The sequence below is a fragment of the Periophthalmus magnuspinnatus genome, chromosome 6 (assembly GCF_009829125.3).
Source record: "Periophthalmus magnuspinnatus isolate fPerMag1 chromosome 6, fPerMag1.2.pri, whole genome shotgun sequence".
NCBI classification, from domain to species: Eukaryota; Metazoa; Chordata; class Actinopteri; order Gobiiformes; family Gobiidae; genus Periophthalmus; species Periophthalmus magnuspinnatus.
In genome coordinates this window covers 30,424,482-30,444,770 of record NC_047131.1, presented here as the reverse complement: position 1 = coordinate 30,444,770, position 20,289 = coordinate 30,424,482, and the positions used below count along the sequence as shown (strand labels likewise).

Here is a 20,289-nt window from a genome sequence, read left to right as displayed (position 1 = left end):
CTAATATGCTAATTTACCAAATCAAAACATGACAAATGGAAATAAAATATAAAAGCCAAAACACGTGTCTCAGTGAAGTCTTTTTATACAAAGTAATAGTCCATTTTGTATAAAGAACTGCCACATATGTTCAAAATAAATAAAATAATCACATCTTCATTTTAAATATTGTCAATCTTCTGTAATAAGTCTGCATACTTAAAATGTATTCATAATAATTGAAAAATATGCAACAACTCCAAGTCAAAAATAGCATGTCATTGCAACAGACATTTAATGTCATTATCTAAAAATCACTTATATTAATCTGTACATCAGTGTGCAGAGCACATCCTGTTAGCACAGAAGTCAGAAAAAAAATAAATATGTGAATTTTAAATCGCCTTCCCCGTATTTTTGCAAAAAACATTATATGTTCTTCTGCTAAAATGTTTGCCCAATGTGCTTATGTCCACACATTGTTGGAAGTGAAGCTAAGGACTCAAGGTTCATGAGCGAATGAAATGAGGAAACCTAGAGACAGGTACAGCTGGTATCACTTTTTTCTTGGTTTTTTGCCCATTTTCCTTTTCATTTCCTCTTCCTCTTTCTTCTCCTCCTCCAGATCTTCCTGTACGGCCATTCTCAAGCTTGTGTGAAGAGAACAACAGCATTGTAATAATTATAATTATCAAATATATACATTTAAAGTAAGTTATCAGACACCAACCTTCTGGCCTCCTCCTTTTGCATGTCTTTCCAACTGCTCTCCATAAACTGTAGTGCATAGTCACTTTCATCTTTGTATCTAAAGGAGCAGATCAAAACAGCAAAATGATGAAAACTCGTTTAACCCATAGACAAGTATTGGAAGTGCATTAAAATTTGTACTTGTTTCGATCGTAGCCAAAAATTTGCTTAATGTGTTTGGAAATTTCTTCTTGTTCATCACCGCCATCATCAATAAAATCATCCATTTCAGAATCGTAGTCATCTTCCTCATCCTCAAATTTCCTCTTGTATGCAGAGGTAATGGGCGGTAACATTGGCCCTGGATGAAGAAACAAAGCAGCAAACAATACACTTAGTATCACATACAGCGTTATCCAATTTCAAAATGGATTTGAATTGATTAGAGTGTTTTGTGCATATTCACTTGGCAAGTATTTTACCCGGGGGTCTGTTCATAGGCCTCGGAGGCATTCCCGGTCTCTGCTGCTGTCCCATTCCCGGTCGCTGCTGCTGTCCCATTCCCGGTCGCTGCTGCTGTCCCATTCCCGGTCGCTGCTGCTGTCCCATTCCCGGTCGCTGCTGCTGTCCCATTCCCGGTCGCTGCTGCTGTCCCATTCCCGGTCGCTGCTGCTGTCCCATTCCCGGTCGCTGCTGCTGTCCCATTCCCGGTCGCTGCTGCTGTCCCATTCCCGGTCGCTGCGGCTGTCCCATTCCCGGTCGCTGCGGCTGTCCCATTCCGGGTCTCTGCGGCTGTCCCATTCCGGGTCTCTGCTGCTGTCCCATTCCCGGCCGCTGCTGCTGTCCCATTCCCTGCCGCTGCTGCTGCCCCATTCCAGGCCTTTGCTGCCCCATTCCAGGTTGTGGTGGAAGACCAGCTTTAGACCCGACCACATTCTTGGATGAAATGGTTTCAGACACAACAGTACACCTGGGTGTTTCTCCACCTGCACTGCCAGTGGCTCTTCCAGGAGCTGGTCCTCCATGACCAGGTCGGCTTTGCCCAACACTCTGAGTTTTGACCCCACCGGCACCAGGTCTAACACCAGATTTCATCTGGGGTGGACCTCCTGGCCTGGCTTGAGGTTGACCTGGTTTACTTGAGCTGCTCAATCCTGGTTTGGGTACAACATTTGATCTTACAGGGGCATTTGTTCCTGGTCTTTGTGGTTCTCTTTTCTGTGGCTGATTTTTTTGACTTGATGAAGCAGAACTGTAAGGCCGACTTCCAGGAGAGCCCTCAGATCTTCCTTTATGCAATAAGGAGTTATCTTTTTTGGCAGTAAGGTTATTTGAGGTTGCCGATTTGTGACTAGATGAAAGTTTGGTCCCCGTTTGTTTAGCTGAAACTTCAGAGTTTGAAGGTCTGGATGACATTTTACTGCTGGCAGAACTAGATGAACCTGGTTTGATTCTGTTTTTTTCTTTATGAGATGAATTGAGTTTATCTCTGTCATTACCACTTGATTTGGCAGAAGAGTTTACCTTATTATTTTTTTCTTGCTTGTGCAACTGCTTCTCCGTACTGCCAGATATTCTTGACTTCTGTGATTCATATTTTTTTTCAAGGGTGGCTTTAGAGGAACTTGAGCTAGAGTGAGACATGTCATCTTTCAAATACCTCTCTCCCTTCACACACTTATCTAATTTTTTGGCTTTGCGTTCAAGTTCCAATTCCCTAATTTCATCAGCTGTGCGAAGCCTTTCTTCCTTTTTTACAATCTTGGGTTTCAACTCAACTGGTTCGTGTTGTTTTTTCTCTGCAAGTTTAAGCAAGTCTGCAAAGTTGAATGGAGCGGATTTTGGTGCTGCACTTGGTTTCACTGAGGACTTAGAACTGCTATTGTGAAAAGAGTTTCTTGGTGGCTCCGGCTCTCCTTCAGAATCTGTTTGCTCATATTCATAATTATCTTCATCGTCTTCGGGGTCTACTATGCTATTTCTGAAGTTATTTGAATGATTAACATTATTTCTTTCTTCTTCCATTTCTTGCTTTGTTCTTCTTTTTTTGGGAGTTTCTACGACTGGAACACCGTTGTAACCTCTGAAATTGTCCTTAGTTCTGGAAGCCATAGCTCGAGCTTTGCGGTCCGATTTCAACTCAACCCTTTTGGCTAAGAGCTCTTCTTTCTGTTTCTTGCTTTCTATTTCTGAGGGACACACACGATAAAAGATTATGGTTATTCATACACTGAAATCCTTAAAGGGCCCATATTACACTATTTTCTGATCTATGTTACACTGTTGTTTCCTCATCACAAACAGACCTGGAGATGTGTTTTTCTTTCATTCACACATGTTTAAAGACACAAACCCTGCATTATTTAGGCTGCATTCTTTTCTCAAATGAAAAACACTCTGATCCACTTTGTGATGTCATGTGGTAATACAGGAAATGCTACACTGTGTTTTTAAACTCCATACACTTTCACTAGAATCACTTAGATGATTTCATCCCTGGAATGGCCCATCTCTACTGAACAAAAGGAAAATGTTAACTTGAAAACAACCAATTTATGAAACCACATAGTGGAACAGAGCATTTTGAGCGTTGGATATGTAGACAGACTAATAATAAATCGTTACTCAAATATGTGCAAATGAAAAAAAGCACAACTCCGGGTCTGTTTTTGAGCAGATAACAACATTATAACATGGCATACAGTTCATAAGAATTAATTTTGTTCTATAGGACCTCTATTACACATTTTAGAGTGTTCTTACCTTTCATCTTAGTGTCTATCTGTTGCTTTTTCAAGAGGGCCTGTATTGCTGCAGGGTTTACACCCTTAGACTTGGGGTCCTTCTTTGGTGGGCCGGTTTGTAAACTGTATCTTTTCTGGTAATAGAAATACATTTTGAGAAAACAATTAGTGAGTGATAAGCTTTTTAATAAATTCAGCAATTTTTAATCAGTCAAAACTTAAGGGTTTTTAATAACGTTTGGTTAGAATGAAAAGTGCTGCTCAGTCCAAACTGAGCTTGTAGACGTTTGGGTGTAGTTAGAACATACCCAGCCCTTAGCAGCTGTTCACGTTCACAGTTCGAAACACGTGTTAAGTGGCTTTGTATCACATGAAATCTTTAAGTTTATCTTACCTGTACATTACTGCCGCCCTGGTTTTGAGAAGCAATCGATAACACATTGTCAAAGTCCATCATTTTTTGCTGCCGATGTGACCACCTGGCAGACTGCTGGAGAAAGTGTGCTACTATATGGATTACTTCAGTGGGGGGTTAAATAGCAGTCCTCCCCAGATAAAACCACAGCTGCCACGCCTGTCCTCTTTATGAAAAGTCCAACACAACGGAAGAAAATAGCAGTTTTAACCCTGGTTCCCTCTACATCTGTTTGTGTTCACAGAGTTAGCACAGTTAGCCACTGTCATAAACCAATCATCAAGTAAGAGTGTAGACGACAACGATCCAGAAAGTTAAAATATGAGCCATCAAACTACATTTACGTATGTTCTTTAAGAGAAAAAAATAATTAAAAAAGACAACTTAATCGGCTACAGCGACTACAGGAAAAAATAGTGACCGAAGAGTCTACGGAGCAAGTAAGAGGGATGATCCTACGCAACTTCCGGTTTCAACTTCCGATTTCTTTAGACAAATTATAATCATAAAATAAAATTAATAATAATAATAATAATAATGGACTAAAAGATAACAAACAACAAATAAAACAACGTAATATATGTCTAAATATTAAAATAAATAATATATAAAATAAATGTGTCTATTTGAGTCGCAGAATTATGTCGTACCACGTGGTGTCGCTGTTTTCTTCAATGAAACGCCTCGCAAATATCAACTGCCAGAATTTTCTCTGACCCTTCAGTGATTCTAGTGTGGTAAAACCATATTTATTTGAATTATTATGTATTTAATGAATGTATGCAATATTTTGAAGACAATTTATTATTCATTATAACTTTGACTTACACAAATTTTATTGATCCACTGGGGAAATTACGTGGACACAGTAGCTCTAACATTACAATATATTAACAAAGAGCAATGTTATTAAAATGTGTTATTAAAATCAATAAATAAAATAAATAATTTAAGTAGCAAAAAAAAGCTGATGACTTGTATATGTACAAGTATAATAAAATAAAGTATAGACATATCTAAACTGTACAAGAGGTGGTGTAAGAAAACATGACATTAATGACATAATAATGTTTCATATTATTTTTAAATGCAGTGCTTTTATATCCTGAATAATATCGTCTTCTTTAATATTATATTCATGTTCTTTCACATGTAAATAAAGGCCATCTGCTTTAAAATGTAAACACCATGTGACCCCTCCTATCGGGGCGCGTCGCGTGCGTAGTCCCGCCCATTTTTCCACAACCCTCTGCTCTGATTGGTTAACGCCCAAAACGTTGACCACGTTCCAAGCCGCTGGCCCCGCCCCCTTGACGTCGGACCGCCCACTCCGGAGAAGACAAAAACAATCCGCATCCCCCGTGCTGCCGCAATCTCCACAAACGGGCGAACTGAAGCCTAACCTCGTCCTTTTCTAACACAATTTGACAAGATAACACAATGGTTTCTCCAGTAACGGTGGTAAGTGACGCTTTTTTAAATGCTAAACAGCCTAAAATAAAGTAATGCTGCTAATAGAAGGCTAACTTTCGATATGCTCTGCGTCTTTTGTGGATTGTGTCATGTTTTGTCACCAAATAAGCTCGGTTATTACCAAAATTCACACGTTTTGCTCTGTAGTCTTACTCAAATAACTTATCTTGAGCTCATCTTTTTAAACACAAGTGATCAAATACTGTTTTTTGATTAAAATATAGCCCAAAACCCAGTGATGCAGACTGTGCGTAAAAGGCAGGAAGTTTTACGCCCGTGTTATTCTTCTCCTTTGTCCATTTTCTGTAGTAAATAATGCTTTCCACGTTTTACCAGAGCACGTTTCTACACATTTCCAAAAGCAGTCCGTGGCCAAACACAAAGCCTGTCATATGACGACCTTTTTGTGTCGTTTTTTTCCTGTGTTCTCCAAAGCCGCATGCGCAAACCAGACATCTGCTGAAGCTGGATCTTTTTATCTTCAGCCTCATGTGTTTTGCAGATTCGAATCTATTGTGTTAAGTAGCACCATTTATGTAACAGCACCAGGAAGACACGTAGAGATTTGTGCCAAACATAACAGCTGGGAGTAATTAAAGCATCTTCTTTCCTTGACAGAGATATAAGCCTCTGTCTGGAGTAAGAATCATGTTTGCACTGTTATACTGTCTGTTATCTTCCTGATTAAAGTTTTTGTTCATGGAAGAGTTAGATTGTTCAGGTCTTTTGTCCTGCTGTGGTAAAGGTAGTAGTACACGTATAATAATGTGTAATAATAATAATATAATATGTAAGTCACTAAACAGGCTTTAGTGGTGGACGGTAACGCAGTAAAAGCAGTAAAGTCCTGTATCTGCGCTTTACTTAAATACATTTTTACAGTGGATACTTTTTACTTTTACTTCTCTACATTTGAGAGCAGTATCTGTACTTTCTACTCCACTATATTTTTGAACTGGACTGAAAAGTAAAAAGTACTTTTCATATGATTTGAGGGGTTATTTTTCCCATATTGGTAGAAACATCCTGACTAAAGTGTAAACAAAAATAAACACACAAAATTCATAAGAAAAATTAAGTAAGAGTTGATTTGTATTGTTACTGTGACCAAAATATGTGTAATTTTTAATCCATATCACTACATTTAACACTTGTAGCGACAAATGAACAACACTTGTGTGAAAGAAAGTGCATTTTTAAACAAGTTTTTACACATTTTTGCTCAAGTAGATTTTTTCATATGATACTTTTACTTGAGTAACTTTTTACTTAATCCATCACTGCGTACTGGTGGTGCACGAGCGCTATACTTCCCCGTAACAGCGTATAAATAGCTAACTATAACTTGGACCTATAGTTAACTGTGACCCCACTTGTCTCGTCTCAAGTCTTCTGGCTACACAGCAATAACATCGTCATATGACTCATGTCAGTAGCTACATCTGCTTATGTTACAGTTTGTTTCTGCTAAATGGAGTACGACGGTCGTCAAGGCAAGTAATTTATATGTGACCAGTGGTGGAACTAACAAAGTAAAAGTAGTAAAGTACTGTAATTAAGTATACATTTTAGGTATCTCTACATCGGATGCTTTTTACTTTTACGTTACTACATTTGAGAGGAGTGTCTGTACTTTCTACTACATTTTTAAACTGGATCTGCCGAAAAGCTTGAGGGGTTTATTTTTAACACGTTCGTAGTTTGAGCAAATGAAAATATACAAATAAAAACAACTAGAAAAAAAGTAACTTAATTTGTTTCTGTTGAACAAAATCCAACACAGATCTTTATCAAAATCACAACATTTTAAGCTTTATTAGATCTCAAACTTTGTGCATAATTCTTCCTTTTTACGCTTTAGGTACATTTTTAAACAGGTACCTTAATACTTTTACTTTTACTTAAGTACTTTATTGCTCTGGTAATGCTTCAGTAATAATAATAAATGCAGAGGACAAATTTCTCTACAGGGACAATACAGTTTTACTTTAACCTTAACCTAATAGTGCAGAATGTTTGAACCCTCCTCTCGTGCGTATCAACCTGTTTTTACACCAACCTAATAACACTGGAACACTGCTAACCCTGTTATATCATTGATTCATTAACAGCTAATGTTCAGTCCCTCCGCTCTAAAATCTGCTTCTAAAATTAACGGAGCAGTGGGTCTATGTTTTGTTTTTGGTACAGTGTGAAAAGGTTGAGTAGTCCTCGCTAATGTCCTTCACAATACCCAGCTGTCAATAGGATAGTTGAACGCCGGTCTGCACTTCCTGCTAACGTGCAGCATTATGGGAAAAATCACGATAACTGAATATAGCAAACTAATAGAATCATATTGTCTTTGGTTTTCCTTTGTGCAGTGGAACTTTGTGCATCAACCAGACAACTATAGCAGTAATACGTATTTAGTTATGACTGAATCAAATCACTGAAATCTGATCCATTTCACAGACTTAATCCCAATGCACTTTGTTAAATAGTTTTGTAACATGTTTCTGATATAGTACAGTAGTGGAAGAAGTACTCGGTTGTGTTACGAAAGTAGAAGTACAGACAACAGGGCAAAAAACTGACTTAAGTGAGATTATTTAAGTAGCTCCAGATTTTGAGATCTATTAAAGCTTCAGATGTGTTGATTTTGATAAAGATTTATGCTGGATTTTGTGCAGCATAAATCGAGTACTTTACTACGTGTACTTGGTTACTTTCCACGTCTGATATAAAGACATTTCCGAAAGAAAACCCGATGCATCTCAAAAGAAGAGATCCTTAATAAACTCAATAAACACACAATAAACACAAAATGATACACATAAAATAGGTGTAATCTTTTCTAGGTCAAATCTGTTGTTTTCAGTTGTTTGTGTTTGAGGGCACATTGTGACAGATACTGTAATGTGATTGGTTCTTTTTGGAGCAGTTGTGCAATAGCCCCGCCCCACCCAGGTTCATAAACTATATGAACTAAAGTGACCCTCATTTAGCCTTTTCCTGTCTCTTAACTTTCCACTGCCCTCTCGATCATGCCCTCCTGAATCCAGCTGTCGCCCATGCCTGGACTCCTTCCCCCGTTCTTCCCCTTCCTCCCCCTGTCCTCCCTCCTCCTCCCTCCTCCTCCTCCCCCCTGTATATGCAGTTTCACTTCTGCCTTTACTGCGTTTCTTCTGCTCTACTTGCTTACTTTTTCAGAATCAGTGCATCCAGTCGTCTTTTAGCTCCAGATTTAGGCCTGTCATGATAATTACTACATCCACTTGGAACAATACATATAGTTTAGAGGTTTATATTTATCGCGTGTACATTTTCTTTGCACTACTGGGAAATTTTTGGTTATTTTGTGGCTGTGTGATCAGATTTAAGCCGTAAAAGGTTGAATTAATAACGTTTATGACTCATTACTGATTCCAACAAATGACTAAAGTGTTTCAATCTGTTTATTTTTTGCAGCTTATGATTTTTTTTTATAATATTGCAGATTTAGAATAATTTTTGGGTTTTTTTGTCAGTAGCATAAATTAGTTTCAATATTATCGTTCATTGTTTATATCAGGGATGTCCAAACTACGGCCCAGGGGCTAAACACGGCCCTCAGACCAATTTTTGTTGGCCTGTCATGATAATTACTACATCCACTTGAAACAATATATATATTTTTGGGGTTAATATTTATCGTGTGTACATTTTCTTTGCACTACTGGGAAATTTTTGGTTATTTTGTGGCTGTGTGATCAGATTTAAGCCGTAAAAGGTTGAATTAATAACGTTTATGACTCATTACTGATGCCAACAAATGACTAAAATGTTTCAATCTGCTGTTTATTTATTACAGCTCATGATTTTTTCACAATATTGCAGATTTAAAATAGTCTTTGTGGTTTAAACATGCTCTTGAGTTATTTTGTCAGTAGCATAAATAAGTTTCGTTCATTGTCTATATCAGGGTTGTCCAAACTACGGCCCAGGGGCTAAATACTGCCCTCACACTAATTTTTATCGGCCCTCATACCTCCTCCTAAACTGTCCCAATTGATCAGGAAGTATTTTTTACTCCAAACTGAAGAAATTCTACCTCTATAACCTGAAAAACATCACATTTCATTGTGACACAGACCTAAAAATAATCTTCCGAGTCTTATTAACGCTACAGCGCCTCTGTCAAAACTGTGTTAAATGCATTTGACTCCTTGTATCGACACTGGTTTGTGGCCCTCCGCTTCAAACGTTTCAGTATGTGGCCCTTGGTGAAAAAAGTTTGGACACCCCTGGTCTATATTTACTTCAGCAGTATATCGTACTTTAAAATCCGTTAACGTGACAGGTTTACTTCACCGTCTGTTTTTTCCATGAGGACAAATGCACAAATGGCCCTTGGATAGCGCTCATTTGGGACATCCCCTTCGTTCTATCTATTAAAATCCCTACTTGCTTTTCCACCCAGAGGCATCTTAGCTCCAGTGAACCCTCGTTGGCCTCAGCCCCCTCCCAACATTTTATTTCTTCTCCCTGACTGATCCTCAAGGGATTTCTGCTCCGAGCATCCAGATTCTAAGAAATGTAGGCGGGTGGTCGCTTCTGAGGTGTTGCAAAATGCCTCGCTCTGTTACATCCAACTGTGATGATATATTTGCGCAGGAATAAATATGGCTAGTCCCTCGGTGGTCAGAGTGGTCAGATAGTCACATGATCCGTAAGAGCTAAAAGTCACAAGAAGCTTAGACCAGTTCTTTCAGTTCTTTCAGTTCTCCTCCCTCCAACCAAATCATGCATTACTGACTTAGCCATGCAAATTAGCGCCCACAAAGAACAGCTTGGAGAAGTAGTTAATTTTAGCTCTTCATGTTCTCCTTTTTAGTCAAAGTTATAGGATAAGGATTCTGCTACGCTGCGTGGTTTGCCCTTGGAGTTCGTCTGAAAGCGCTTTTATCTCACAGACAAAAGCCATTGGATCATATGTTTCATGAGTCATTTATTATACAGGCCCGTAGACGCCATGACTGAGTGCGTTTTGTGATTTCCAGGTCAAGAGCGAAGGCCCGAAGCTAGTACCGTTCTTCAAAGCGACGTGTGTGTACTTCGTGTTATGGCTGCCCACCTCCGCTCCTTCCTGGTTTAGTGCGCTCATCAAATGCCTGCCCATCTTCTGTCTGTGGGTGTTCCTGCTGGCCCATGGATTCAGCTTCCTGGTTGAACACGCCAGCGCCCGGAAGATACTCGCCGGCCTTATATTTTCAGCTCTCGGAGACGCCTTTCTCATCTGGCAGGAACAGGGATACTTTGTCCACGGTAAGACGCAGCGTAGCAGTTATTGATATTTTCCATGTGGTTTTCATCAACGTTTTCCTGGAAGCGTGAAGCTAACTGAAGGCACTGCTCTCTCTGAAGCTCCGTTACTCAAGTTAGACTTAATCTGAGCTTTATTTTAACACACAGTCTGACCAAAACACGCAGACATGGCTGACAAGTGAGATGATTTGTGCGTTTAAACAAGTGTCACACATAAAATTACAGGCATAAACTAACATTAGCCAACAATTTTGACAAAAAATGACAAAAAACAAAGTTAAATCTGTCAAATCTGTTACTCAACTCGTGTTTTTGTTGAAAATAAAACACCTAAACACAACCGTGAACGCTCGGATCGATCACAGGCTCCTCAGAATTAGTTGTTTAAGTCCATTTTGTGTTTTTTCTTGATAAAACGTGTGCGTGTTGTGTCACCACGGTAACTGCTGAACATTCCGCCTGTAGAGATACATGTAGAACCCCCCTCCCCAGCGTGTGTCAATGCAAAGTATCAATAATAAGGCATAATCTAAAGTAATACTGGGGTGATCAATACTCAGAAATATTAAAAAAGACTTTCAGATGATATTTTGACTGTAGAAATCCCTGGCAAAGTGGAGAAATAATACCTCACTATACGAGTTTCTTACATTTAAACTTTTAATCAGGTATTTTTGCAGCATTTGAGACACTTTTTCAATATAAAAAACATACCCATCATTCAAAAGTTTGCAAAAGTCAGCACTCGCAGTATTATTGATATCTATATCTTGACATTTATGGTATTTATCAGCACATTTTTTCAAGATCTCGGTTTATTTCATGCAAAAAAAAATGTCCAAATAAGACACAAATAGCTTCTTAAGTCACGGAAATACCTCCCAGTATTACAAATATCCCTGGCCAATTAAAGTATGAATCTAATCTAACTGATCAGACAAACTATTAAGAAAATGACCTCAGTTTTGTGAAATGGCAAACATGCAGCAGAAGATAAACCCGATTGGTTAAGTAACTACGGTACTGCACTTGATATCAGGAAAGATGCAGAATAATTGGGTTTTATTAACAGCCCAGAACTACAACCACTTTGCGACTACTTCAAATTCTTCATTTCTAACTTACTTCTGCTTAAAATGTGTTATTAGAAAAAAGGTTTGGCCAAGAATGAGACAGGGCCGCATCTATTTTTAGCAAAGTTTGGCAGCAAAACCCAAAATTGTGCTTTTCAGTGCCAGTTTACTCTTCTACTTAAGAATGTTGTAGGCGAAAATGCGTCTGTCCATTTATCAAGGTATTACATAAGATTTTCATGTTTTTAAATGTTCTTTAGGGAAACTACTTCATCTAAATCATGGCACACAATTTGAAGTATTATTTAAAGGCTTTATATCTCACAAAATGGACTCTTGTGAGCTTTAAGTCGTGTTATAATGCAGTTAAATCCTCAAAAACAGACCTGGAGTTGTATTTTGAAGGTCCTATATTACACAAAATGGATTTGAGTGAGATTTTAGCCATGTTAGAATGCTGTTACTTCCTCAAAAACGTACCTAGAGTTGTGTTTTGTTTCATTATATTATTAGTCTGTCTACATCAACAAAGCTCAACATGCTCTGGTCCACCTTATGATGTCATGAAGTGGTAGTTTTCAAGTCAATAGCTACTTTTACCTTGTGTTCAGTAGAGATTTCCAGGGCTGAAATTATCCAAATGATTCCAGTGAAGGTGTGTGGAGTTTAAAAACACTTTGGAGCACTTCCTGTATCACCACGTGGCGTCAGAAGTTCAGTTTGAGAGAAGAACTCAGCCTAAACTTAGAGGATTTGTGTGTTAAACATGTATGAATGAAACAAAAGACGACTCCGGGTCTGTTTGTGATGAGGAAACGACATTATAACATCAGAAAATGGGCCGTTTAAGTGTATTATTTAACGTTAACATTTACCGTTTCGCAGGTCTCCTAATGTTCGCCATCACCCACATCCTGTACTCTTCCGCCTTTGGGATGAAGCCCATAAACGTGCGTGCCGGGCTGGTCATCACTCTCGTTTCTGGCCTGTGCTATAGTCTGCTGTACCCTTACCTCTCCGGCCCGTTCACGTACCTGGTCGCCGTCTACATCGCCCTGATTGCGTTCATGGCGTGGAGGGCGATCGCCGGGTTGCAACTCGCCAACGACCTGTGGACCTGGACCAAGCTGTCAGCCTGCCTGGGAGCCGTCCTCTTCATGGTTTCCGATCTCACCATCGCCGTCAACAAGTTCTGCTTCCCCGTGCCCCATTCCCGCGCTATCATCATGGCTACCTACTACGCCGCGCAAATGCTCATCGCGCTGTCCGCCGTGGAGTGCCAGGATGCGGAAGTGGCGAGGAAGAGATTGTGAACGGTGGTCTCTGTGAGCGGGGCGGGAGGAACTGCCCCGGGTTACGAGGATGGACACGTCTCGCGGACAGATCCCCACCCCTTAACCTTCGTCGCAGTGTGGCGCTCCCACTCCAAAGTCGTTCCCGTGACAACCGCTCCGCTCACGCCTTCTCATGGCCTTTATCCCCCTGCGGCAGTGTGGTAGTTTGCACCAGTCTTACACCTACTGCTACGAGGACAGGGTAGTATTATCGTCCCCGCTGTCAGATCCAATCACACATTTTTAGAAAAACCTCGTTACCATAGACACTGGTGAAACGATAGCGACCAGAATGTGAATCGTTGTGTTGTAATTTCCTTTGAGCACGCCACTGGGGACCGAAGCAGTGTGCGTGTGCGTGTTTGTGTGCTAGAGTTTAACTGTATTTGAGATTTACCTTGTATTTCCATCAAACCCCGTGGTCCAATAACGTTACTTCATGGTATAATAATCTATTTTCGCAGCCTTCTAAAGGGAGTGACTCGCCCCCGATTTAGGGTGCTATTTTTTTCAAATCAGGTGATATCAAAAAGGTCTCTTTCGTTTCACTTAGAACAACTTAAGTACTTTGTTTACTTTGTTCTAACAGTACACGCTTAGTCTTTAACGTGCCCCCGATGGCCCGAGTGTCAGTGTGAATGAAAGAAGGATGCAAACGCCTGGGGAAAAGACTGTCAGAACTGTTTATTATCCAGTAGAAAGATGTTGTTGTTGCAGTTACCAAATGTAAGACAGACTTTTAGGTTTTCTGTTCGTTCTGTGACGTTGATGAAGACAGAGGATTGGTGGTTTTAGTAAGAAGAGACTATGAGGTTCTTGAGTCGAGTTGACAATCACTCGAGACAGCTGCGGAGCAAAGGTCATGTTACGAGACAGTGTTCCTCCGGTCTGTGAGGATCGGTGCTATTACGGCCATTAAGAAACAGGAATATTTCAGTCCATGCTTCGCCTCAGATGAAAAATACTTCTACACGAGGTACTGTCTCTGCATGACGACCTTCCACTGGAAAGTTGATGCTCACCTTTTTATTCTTCCAATAGTTTCTGTGCACAGTAGCGCGCCGGCGAGCTCACTGCGTCTCAAAGCTAACTGTCACTTTTATTAAAATCGGAAAACAAAGTAAAAAACCTATTGGATTTTAATATAAAAGACTACCCAATTATTGTTATATGTGGAATATTTAACCTCCTAGGACACATTTTGGGTTGTCTAGGCCACAATGCAATTTTTTTTAGAAGAAGAACAAGAACAGCAACAAGAAAAACAATGCAAAGTCTAATATTTATTTTGTAAAGGCACTTGTCTTCCTGCTCCTGTCAGCAGCTCTTCACATGAGACACATTGATCCAAGAGGCACAGTTGTTTCTCATTTTGTTTTTACACTCAATGTTGCTGTGTTCAGGCACTTAATAGTTTTTGCAAATCATTATTCAAATGTTTTTATCAAAATGATTAAAACGTAGAACGAATGTCCTCATATGTGGACATCGTATGATCCAATCTGCCCAAATAACAAGCAGAAATTAATAAAGCAGCTAATCAAGAGCTCTGGTCCTAGGAGGCTAAGTTTTTGTTGCTTTTTTTAAAATTGTATGGCTCAAAATTACCATTAGCGTTAGCATTGTGTGCAAACATTTCTCTCATTTCATTTGTGTCGGTTTTAACATACTAGTGACATCCACCCACAGCTCCTGATCTTTAAACATTTATTACTTTTAGCGTGCATCGACAAAAGCTTCATGGAGTTAAAACTTGGACAGGAAGTAGCGACGCTAACAGTGAGGTCGCCGGGCGTTGCTGTGCACAGATCCTACTCTACGACAGATAACAGTTTGGATATTTTTTTGTCCAACCTGAAATTCACAGTGTCTTATTCAACCCCTAAACCATATACTGTGTAAATCGTTCACAATCGTTTGAGTAGGCTGTTCTTGTTTATCTATATTTGTGACAAAACTCAACTGCTAAATAGAGGAGTCACACTACTTATGTATTCTCACAATGCTCTTACGTAAACATATACTTACTGTAACCGTACAACCTTAGCCCAGTCTGAACTTAGTATTATAGAAGTACTAGTGACTGGCAACGTTAAAGAGGAACAATTATGTAACTTAAAGGTCCTATATTACACAAAATGGATTCTAGTAAGATTTTAGGCATGTTAGAATGTTGTTTCCTCCTCAAAAACACACCTAAAGTTGTGTTTTGTTTCATTCACGCACGTTTATTATTAATCTGTCTACATCCCCGAAGCTCAAAACGCTCTGTTCCACCTTGTGATGTCATGAAGTGGTAGTTTTCAAGCTAACAGCCACCACGTTTAACCATTCCAAGGCTGCAATGACCCAAATAAATCTAGTGAAGGTGTGTGGAGTTTAAAAACACAGCGGAGCACTTCCTGCATGACATCACAAGGTGGAACAGAGTGTTTTCCGATTGCGAAACGATGCGTAAACGAAAGAAAACACAACCCCGGATATGTTTGTGATGAGGAAACAACATTATAACATCGGAAAATAACGCAATATGGGTCTTTTAAGCGTTTTGCACAATAATGCTCTCATAAAACTGTACATAGTAAGAGATATATTTGTTTAAAGAGGGCAAAAAAATACCACTATATGATATTAATAGATTTATTATTAGTTATTGTTGTAGTTTTAAGTATTATGTTATTATTGTGAATCTCTCTCTCCAAAAAAAAAATGAAATGGAAAATGGAAACGGACCCTTATTATGGGTCACGTATACGCACAAAAAGAGTATATGCTGTGTTTTTGTATTTTTCGTCCGCCTCTATGCCAGATCTGCCGGCAGACCATGGTGTTGACACTAATAAAGATTTCAAATAACCAAAACAAACAGCACTGTAAGGCTGACCCAGAAAAACTCTCAGACCAGCGTCGCCTGCGCCCTCCGCGAGTTCACGTTCACAGTTTCTCTGGCGTGTCAGAATGCTTGTCAGCGCAATACTTCTGCTTTGTCAGCCACGAGTTTTATCGCCGCGAAGACTCTTTTAATTAGTCCTTCCACCGCTGTGCCGACGTTTCACAGTCCCGACAACCCTCCGCTTCTCGTTTCAGTCAGATTTACAGTACGTTCGGTCAAAGATTAACCGATTACTGTCAAAAGGTTGGTTTCTAAACGTGTAAATTTTAAAATACAGGGAACAACAACCAGCCGATACTCCCACAGTCTTTTACGTTCACACTAATGAGGAAGTTTTTGGGTTTTTTTTGGTTTGTTTTTGCACAACTGTAAGATTTTAGATGTGGAAAGTACCTTGTTTGGCTCATTATAGCTACGGACGGACTTCAAAATTGTTTCATTGAGTTTTAAAATATATTGTACATTTACATTTACTCGGATTATTCTGCATTAGAATTACCGTTTCCGTGGCATAAATCAGCTTCAATATTATCATGAGTGGCCGTTACAATCCTACACACATTACATATTTAAAATAACTTTGAAGTACAGTGGTCACGTTCTAAAACTAACCCACGAAGTAGCTTTATTTTTTAGTTATTCTATATGTTTTTGGCTGTAAAACCCCTCACCACACACTTTATACACTTTTCTCACACAGGCGTTAACATTTTCTCACATTTCTCTCTTGTTTAAACTCTCTCAAAGTTCAAACCTTCGTAGATTTTAAAGTATTACAGCATGAAACCGAAGATCAAGGCATGTTTCAGGCCTAAAAAACTTTAAAAATCCATGAAAACAGCAAGGTGATCCGCGTTATAGTGAGGGACAACTGTTTTAAAGCGATACAATGACAATTTCCAAACTGAATTACCGTATTTTCCAGACTATGAATTGCACTTTTTTTTTTTCTTTTCAAGGCCGACTTATACTCACCAACAACAATATAAGTGTATAATTTGTCATCTTTGTTATGGCCACACTGACAACCTGTCATTTTTTAAACGACTTACAGTCCGGAAAATACGGCACTCCTCTGCTCTTAAGCTAATCTCCCTGCCCCTTCCCTCCCTTCTGGACTCCAATCAGTCTCTCTTTTGTATCTGCGGCTCTCTCGTAGGTAACTCTGCCTGTCCACTTATTCGTGAGCTGTTTTTGCCAGGCGTTACTGTAGCTGGATTTAGGTGAGGTGGTGAAATGTGACACAAGGAAACAGTCCCCGCTCTCCCCCCTCAGCCCCTCCGCAGATGGGAGGCAGGTGGGGGCATCACTTTACCTCGGCCTGTCAGCGACTCTGTTGTTTGAAGCCTTTATGTGCGCGGACAAAAGCGCACTGGGAGCTGTTTGGCAGGCTGGAATAGTCATCTAGAAGCTCCGGCGCATGTTGGGAATGGTTCGATATGGATGTTTTTGGGTTTTATATTCATATCCGATCTTTGTTTTGCTGCTTTGGTCAATAAACTATATTTGCTGACGCTGATATTATGATTTTGAATGCATAGCAAGCCCAAGAGTTTTGTTTTTTTGAGTTGTTGATTAGTGTTATTCACAAATTAACTTTTCATTCCTGGGAAAATAAAAACAAAACAGTTCTTGGCATTATGTTCCAGCTCTCTTCCTGTTCTTGTTCAATCCCTCAGTCGTCCAGGTACGATCGACAGCAAAAGAAATCGGTCAAAAGTTTTAGCGTGAAGACGTTTTGCCGTTCATCCAAGCCACTTCTTCACTTCAGTTTTAGTCAGATTGCTGAAGGAATCCATCCGAACGTTCCTCTCTTTGCTGCGGATCAACCTGGACGACTGAGCGATTACACAGACGATAACAAAACACATTTATTCGGGGTCTCTCGGCTGGTCTGAGAACGCCTTGGGGTCCCAACAGAGGAGCTAGAGGACGTGTCTGGGGTGAGGGAAGTCTCCGAGGCTGTGCTTAGACTGCTGGACCCGCGGCCCAGCCCCGGATAAGTGGAAGAAAATGGTGGAAAATAGATTTATTTGAGGTTTAAAATGATTTGTCCAATGCTAGTTTGAACGTTCAGCCATATTTATCGCCTTATTTCTGCAATTTTGTTTTTCAAAAAAGAACAATCCAGGAATGACACATGGACGCACAGAGATTGCCGCAGCTTCGGAGAAAATATAGCTGCAAAATATCGTCTAAAAATGCAATATATCAGCCCGAACACGCCCAAATATCTAGAAAAACCTTCAAATTAGTTACGCCAATCCGTGGTCAGAATTGTCGATGATGGAACCATTTCAAGCTACGTCTGCACTTTTGTTTTCAGTTGTTTGTGCGATAGTAAAATTCAAACTATTGCTGATAATGCGTCGAGGCCACGGCAGAGATTGTCCCTCAAACCCGGCTTAACAGAAGTATGTCGGACAAAGCCGTGGTCGCTTTGTAAGAGGAAACCGAACCTACTGTGTTGTGCACTTGTACGCTCCTTATACGCAGAGACCAGTCCATCTCTGTTACACTTGCACGTTTTCTGTGTTGTATCCATCGGAGTGCAGTATACGCCGACTTCGTTTGACTTAAATCGTTGCGTTATTTGGCTCTGAGAGAGAACTTTCACTGAACCAAGATGATTTCTTTAATGGCATTACCTTATATTGAAGTGTATTGAACTTTTATAGTATTACGTTGACGCGCAGTAGTCCCATTTCCAGATCAGTTGTTAAAATTCAAATATTCAACAAATCGTTTGGAACATTTTGTACTTTATGACACTTTACTTTTGACTTTGTTATTATTTCTTATGTAGGAATAAGTAGTTTATTTGCTGTAGTGAAACTGCTATGAATGTGAATATCTATTGGAGAAATAAATGCAACTGCAATGCAAACTTAAACATTTGTCTGAATTTTTTTTAAAAATATATTTGGAAAGTTCATTTGTAGAAACTAAAAAAAAATATTGAAGGCATTTTACTCTTTCTACAGCACATTTATTTAGATCACATGGGTCAAACTCAAGGCCCGGGGGCCAAAAGCGGCCCGCCATGTCATTTTATGTGGCCCGCGAGAAGGTAAATTAAGGCTTGACTGTCATTTAAAATAAGTCTATACTGATTTAATGTGTGAATTGACAATAAACTAATGAGATTATTTGCAAATAATCATCCCAAATTGTTCAGGAAGAGGAAAATCGTCGGCGTGGAAGGCAGTTTCAAGAAAGGTGCTAAAGGTAAATACAATTTTGTGCTTTAAGGTGAAAATCTGTGTTTTTTGTGTTATGAGGCGGAGTCGGTACAATCTACGTCGACATTTTGACACCGAACACGGAGCTAAGTGTGAAAAAGTGAGTCTGCAAGAAAAACAACAAATAATCCAATAATTAAAAGGCTGTTTTTGAAGCAGTGCTGAAGGTTCCCATGATCACTTCCTGTTTGGAACGCAACGGCTAGCACGTTAGCTATGTCCATTTATATAAACAGTCTGTGGGGCAAGAGAGGTTTTCCCCGTTGATTGTATTGCACTTTCATAAGAAAAAACTAAAATGTGACGACACAAATCAGAATTTTAACAATACAATATTTATTTTAACCGCTCCACACATTTGTATGAGATATGATTGTCCAATAGAATCTCGTGAAGTCATCTGAAACCGACCAATTCCGCGGTGAGAGAATTACAAAACGTCTAACTGCTGTGCGTTAATTCTGCATAACGCACAAGTAGTTCTGGCTAACGGTTAAATCACATTCTATATCACTGCTCTGTGGCCATCGCGTGATGTCACCATAGCAACGGGTAAACAAAATGCTTAATTGTAGGGACTAGTTTCATTTAAAACACAGAAATAACTGATATTTGAGATATTGATAGGCAGTAATCTGACTTTTTTGTTTGTAGCCATGGTAACAGAGCATTAAAGGTCCTATATTGTGAGCTTAAACCATTTTATAATGCTGTTACCGCATCAAAATCAGACCTTCAGTTGTGTTTTGTTTCATTCACACATGTTTGAGTCACACTTTATTATAAGCCCGTCTAAATCTCTGAACCTCAAAACGCTCTGTTCCACCTGGTGATGTCATGAAGTGGTAGTTTTCAAGTTAACGGCCCCTTTTACCTTTTATTTTGGTGAAGATTTGCATTTCCAGGGCTGAAATTATCCAAATGAAACTAGTGAGGGTGTGTGGAGTTCAAAAACACTTCCTGTATCACCACATGATGACATCACAAGGTGGAACAGGGTGTTTTCAGTTCGAGAGAAGAACTAAGAAGCCTAAATCTGCCGCGTTTGTGTGTTAAACCTGTGCAAATGAAACAAAACCCAGCTCCAGTTCTGTTTGTGACGAGGAAACAACATTATAACGTAGATAAAACTGCGCGTTGGCCCTTCAAACAGCAGCTGT

At 39.6% G+C, this 20,289-nt stretch overlaps 2 protein-coding genes across 2 annotated transcripts; one reads left to right on the top strand and one right to left on the bottom strand.

Annotated features, from left to right (window-relative positions):
- Window positions 1-156: 156 nt before the first annotated feature.
- spty2d1 (SPT2 chromatin protein domain containing 1) lies at window positions 157-4,260 on the bottom strand. Its single transcript, XM_033968451.2, has 6 exons — window positions 3,808-4,260; window positions 3,433-3,547; window positions 1,152-2,858; window positions 871-1,030; window positions 710-787; window positions 157-629 (listed from the first exon to the last, which is right to left on the bottom strand). The coding sequence occupies exons 1-6, from the start codon at window positions 3,868-3,870 to the stop codon at window positions 536-538; spliced, it is 2,217 nt and encodes a 738-aa protein (XP_033824342.1). The 5' UTR covers window positions 3,871-4,260; the 3' UTR covers window positions 157-535.
- Window positions 4,261-5,170: 910 nt separating this feature from the next.
- On the top strand, window positions 5,171-18,651 carry tmem86a (transmembrane protein 86A). The gene is made up of 3 exons (XM_033968003.2): window positions 5,171-5,289; window positions 10,323-10,587; window positions 12,546-18,651. The coding sequence occupies exons 1-3, from the start codon at window positions 5,269-5,271 to the stop codon at window positions 12,971-12,973; spliced, it is 714 nt and encodes a 237-aa protein (XP_033823894.1). The 5' UTR covers window positions 5,171-5,268; the 3' UTR covers window positions 12,974-18,651.
- The last annotated feature ends 1,638 nt before the right edge of the window (window positions 18,652-20,289 follow it).

Coding starts and splice junctions, on each gene's coding strand:
- spty2d1 (XM_033968451.2), bottom strand. CDS start 3,870: ATGATGGACTTTGACAATGTGTTATCGATTGCTTCTCAAAACCAGGGC. Junction 3,548..3,807: donor AGGGCGGCAGTAATGTACAG/GTAAGATAAACT, acceptor TTCTATTACCAG/AAAAGATACAGTTTACAAAC. Junction 2,859..3,432: donor GATAGACACTAAGATGAAAG/GTAAGAACACTC, acceptor TGTGTCCCTCAG/AAATAGAAAGCAAGAAACAG.
- tmem86a (XM_033968003.2), top strand. CDS start 5,269: ATGGTTTCTCCAGTAACGGTG. Junction 5,290..10,322: donor TGGTTTCTCCAGTAACGGTG/GTAAGTGACGCT, acceptor TGTGATTTCCAG/GTCAAGAGCGAAGGCCCGAA. Junction 10,588..12,545: donor ACAGGGATACTTTGTCCACG/GTAAGACGCAGC, acceptor ACCGTTTCGCAG/GTCTCCTAATGTTCGCCATC.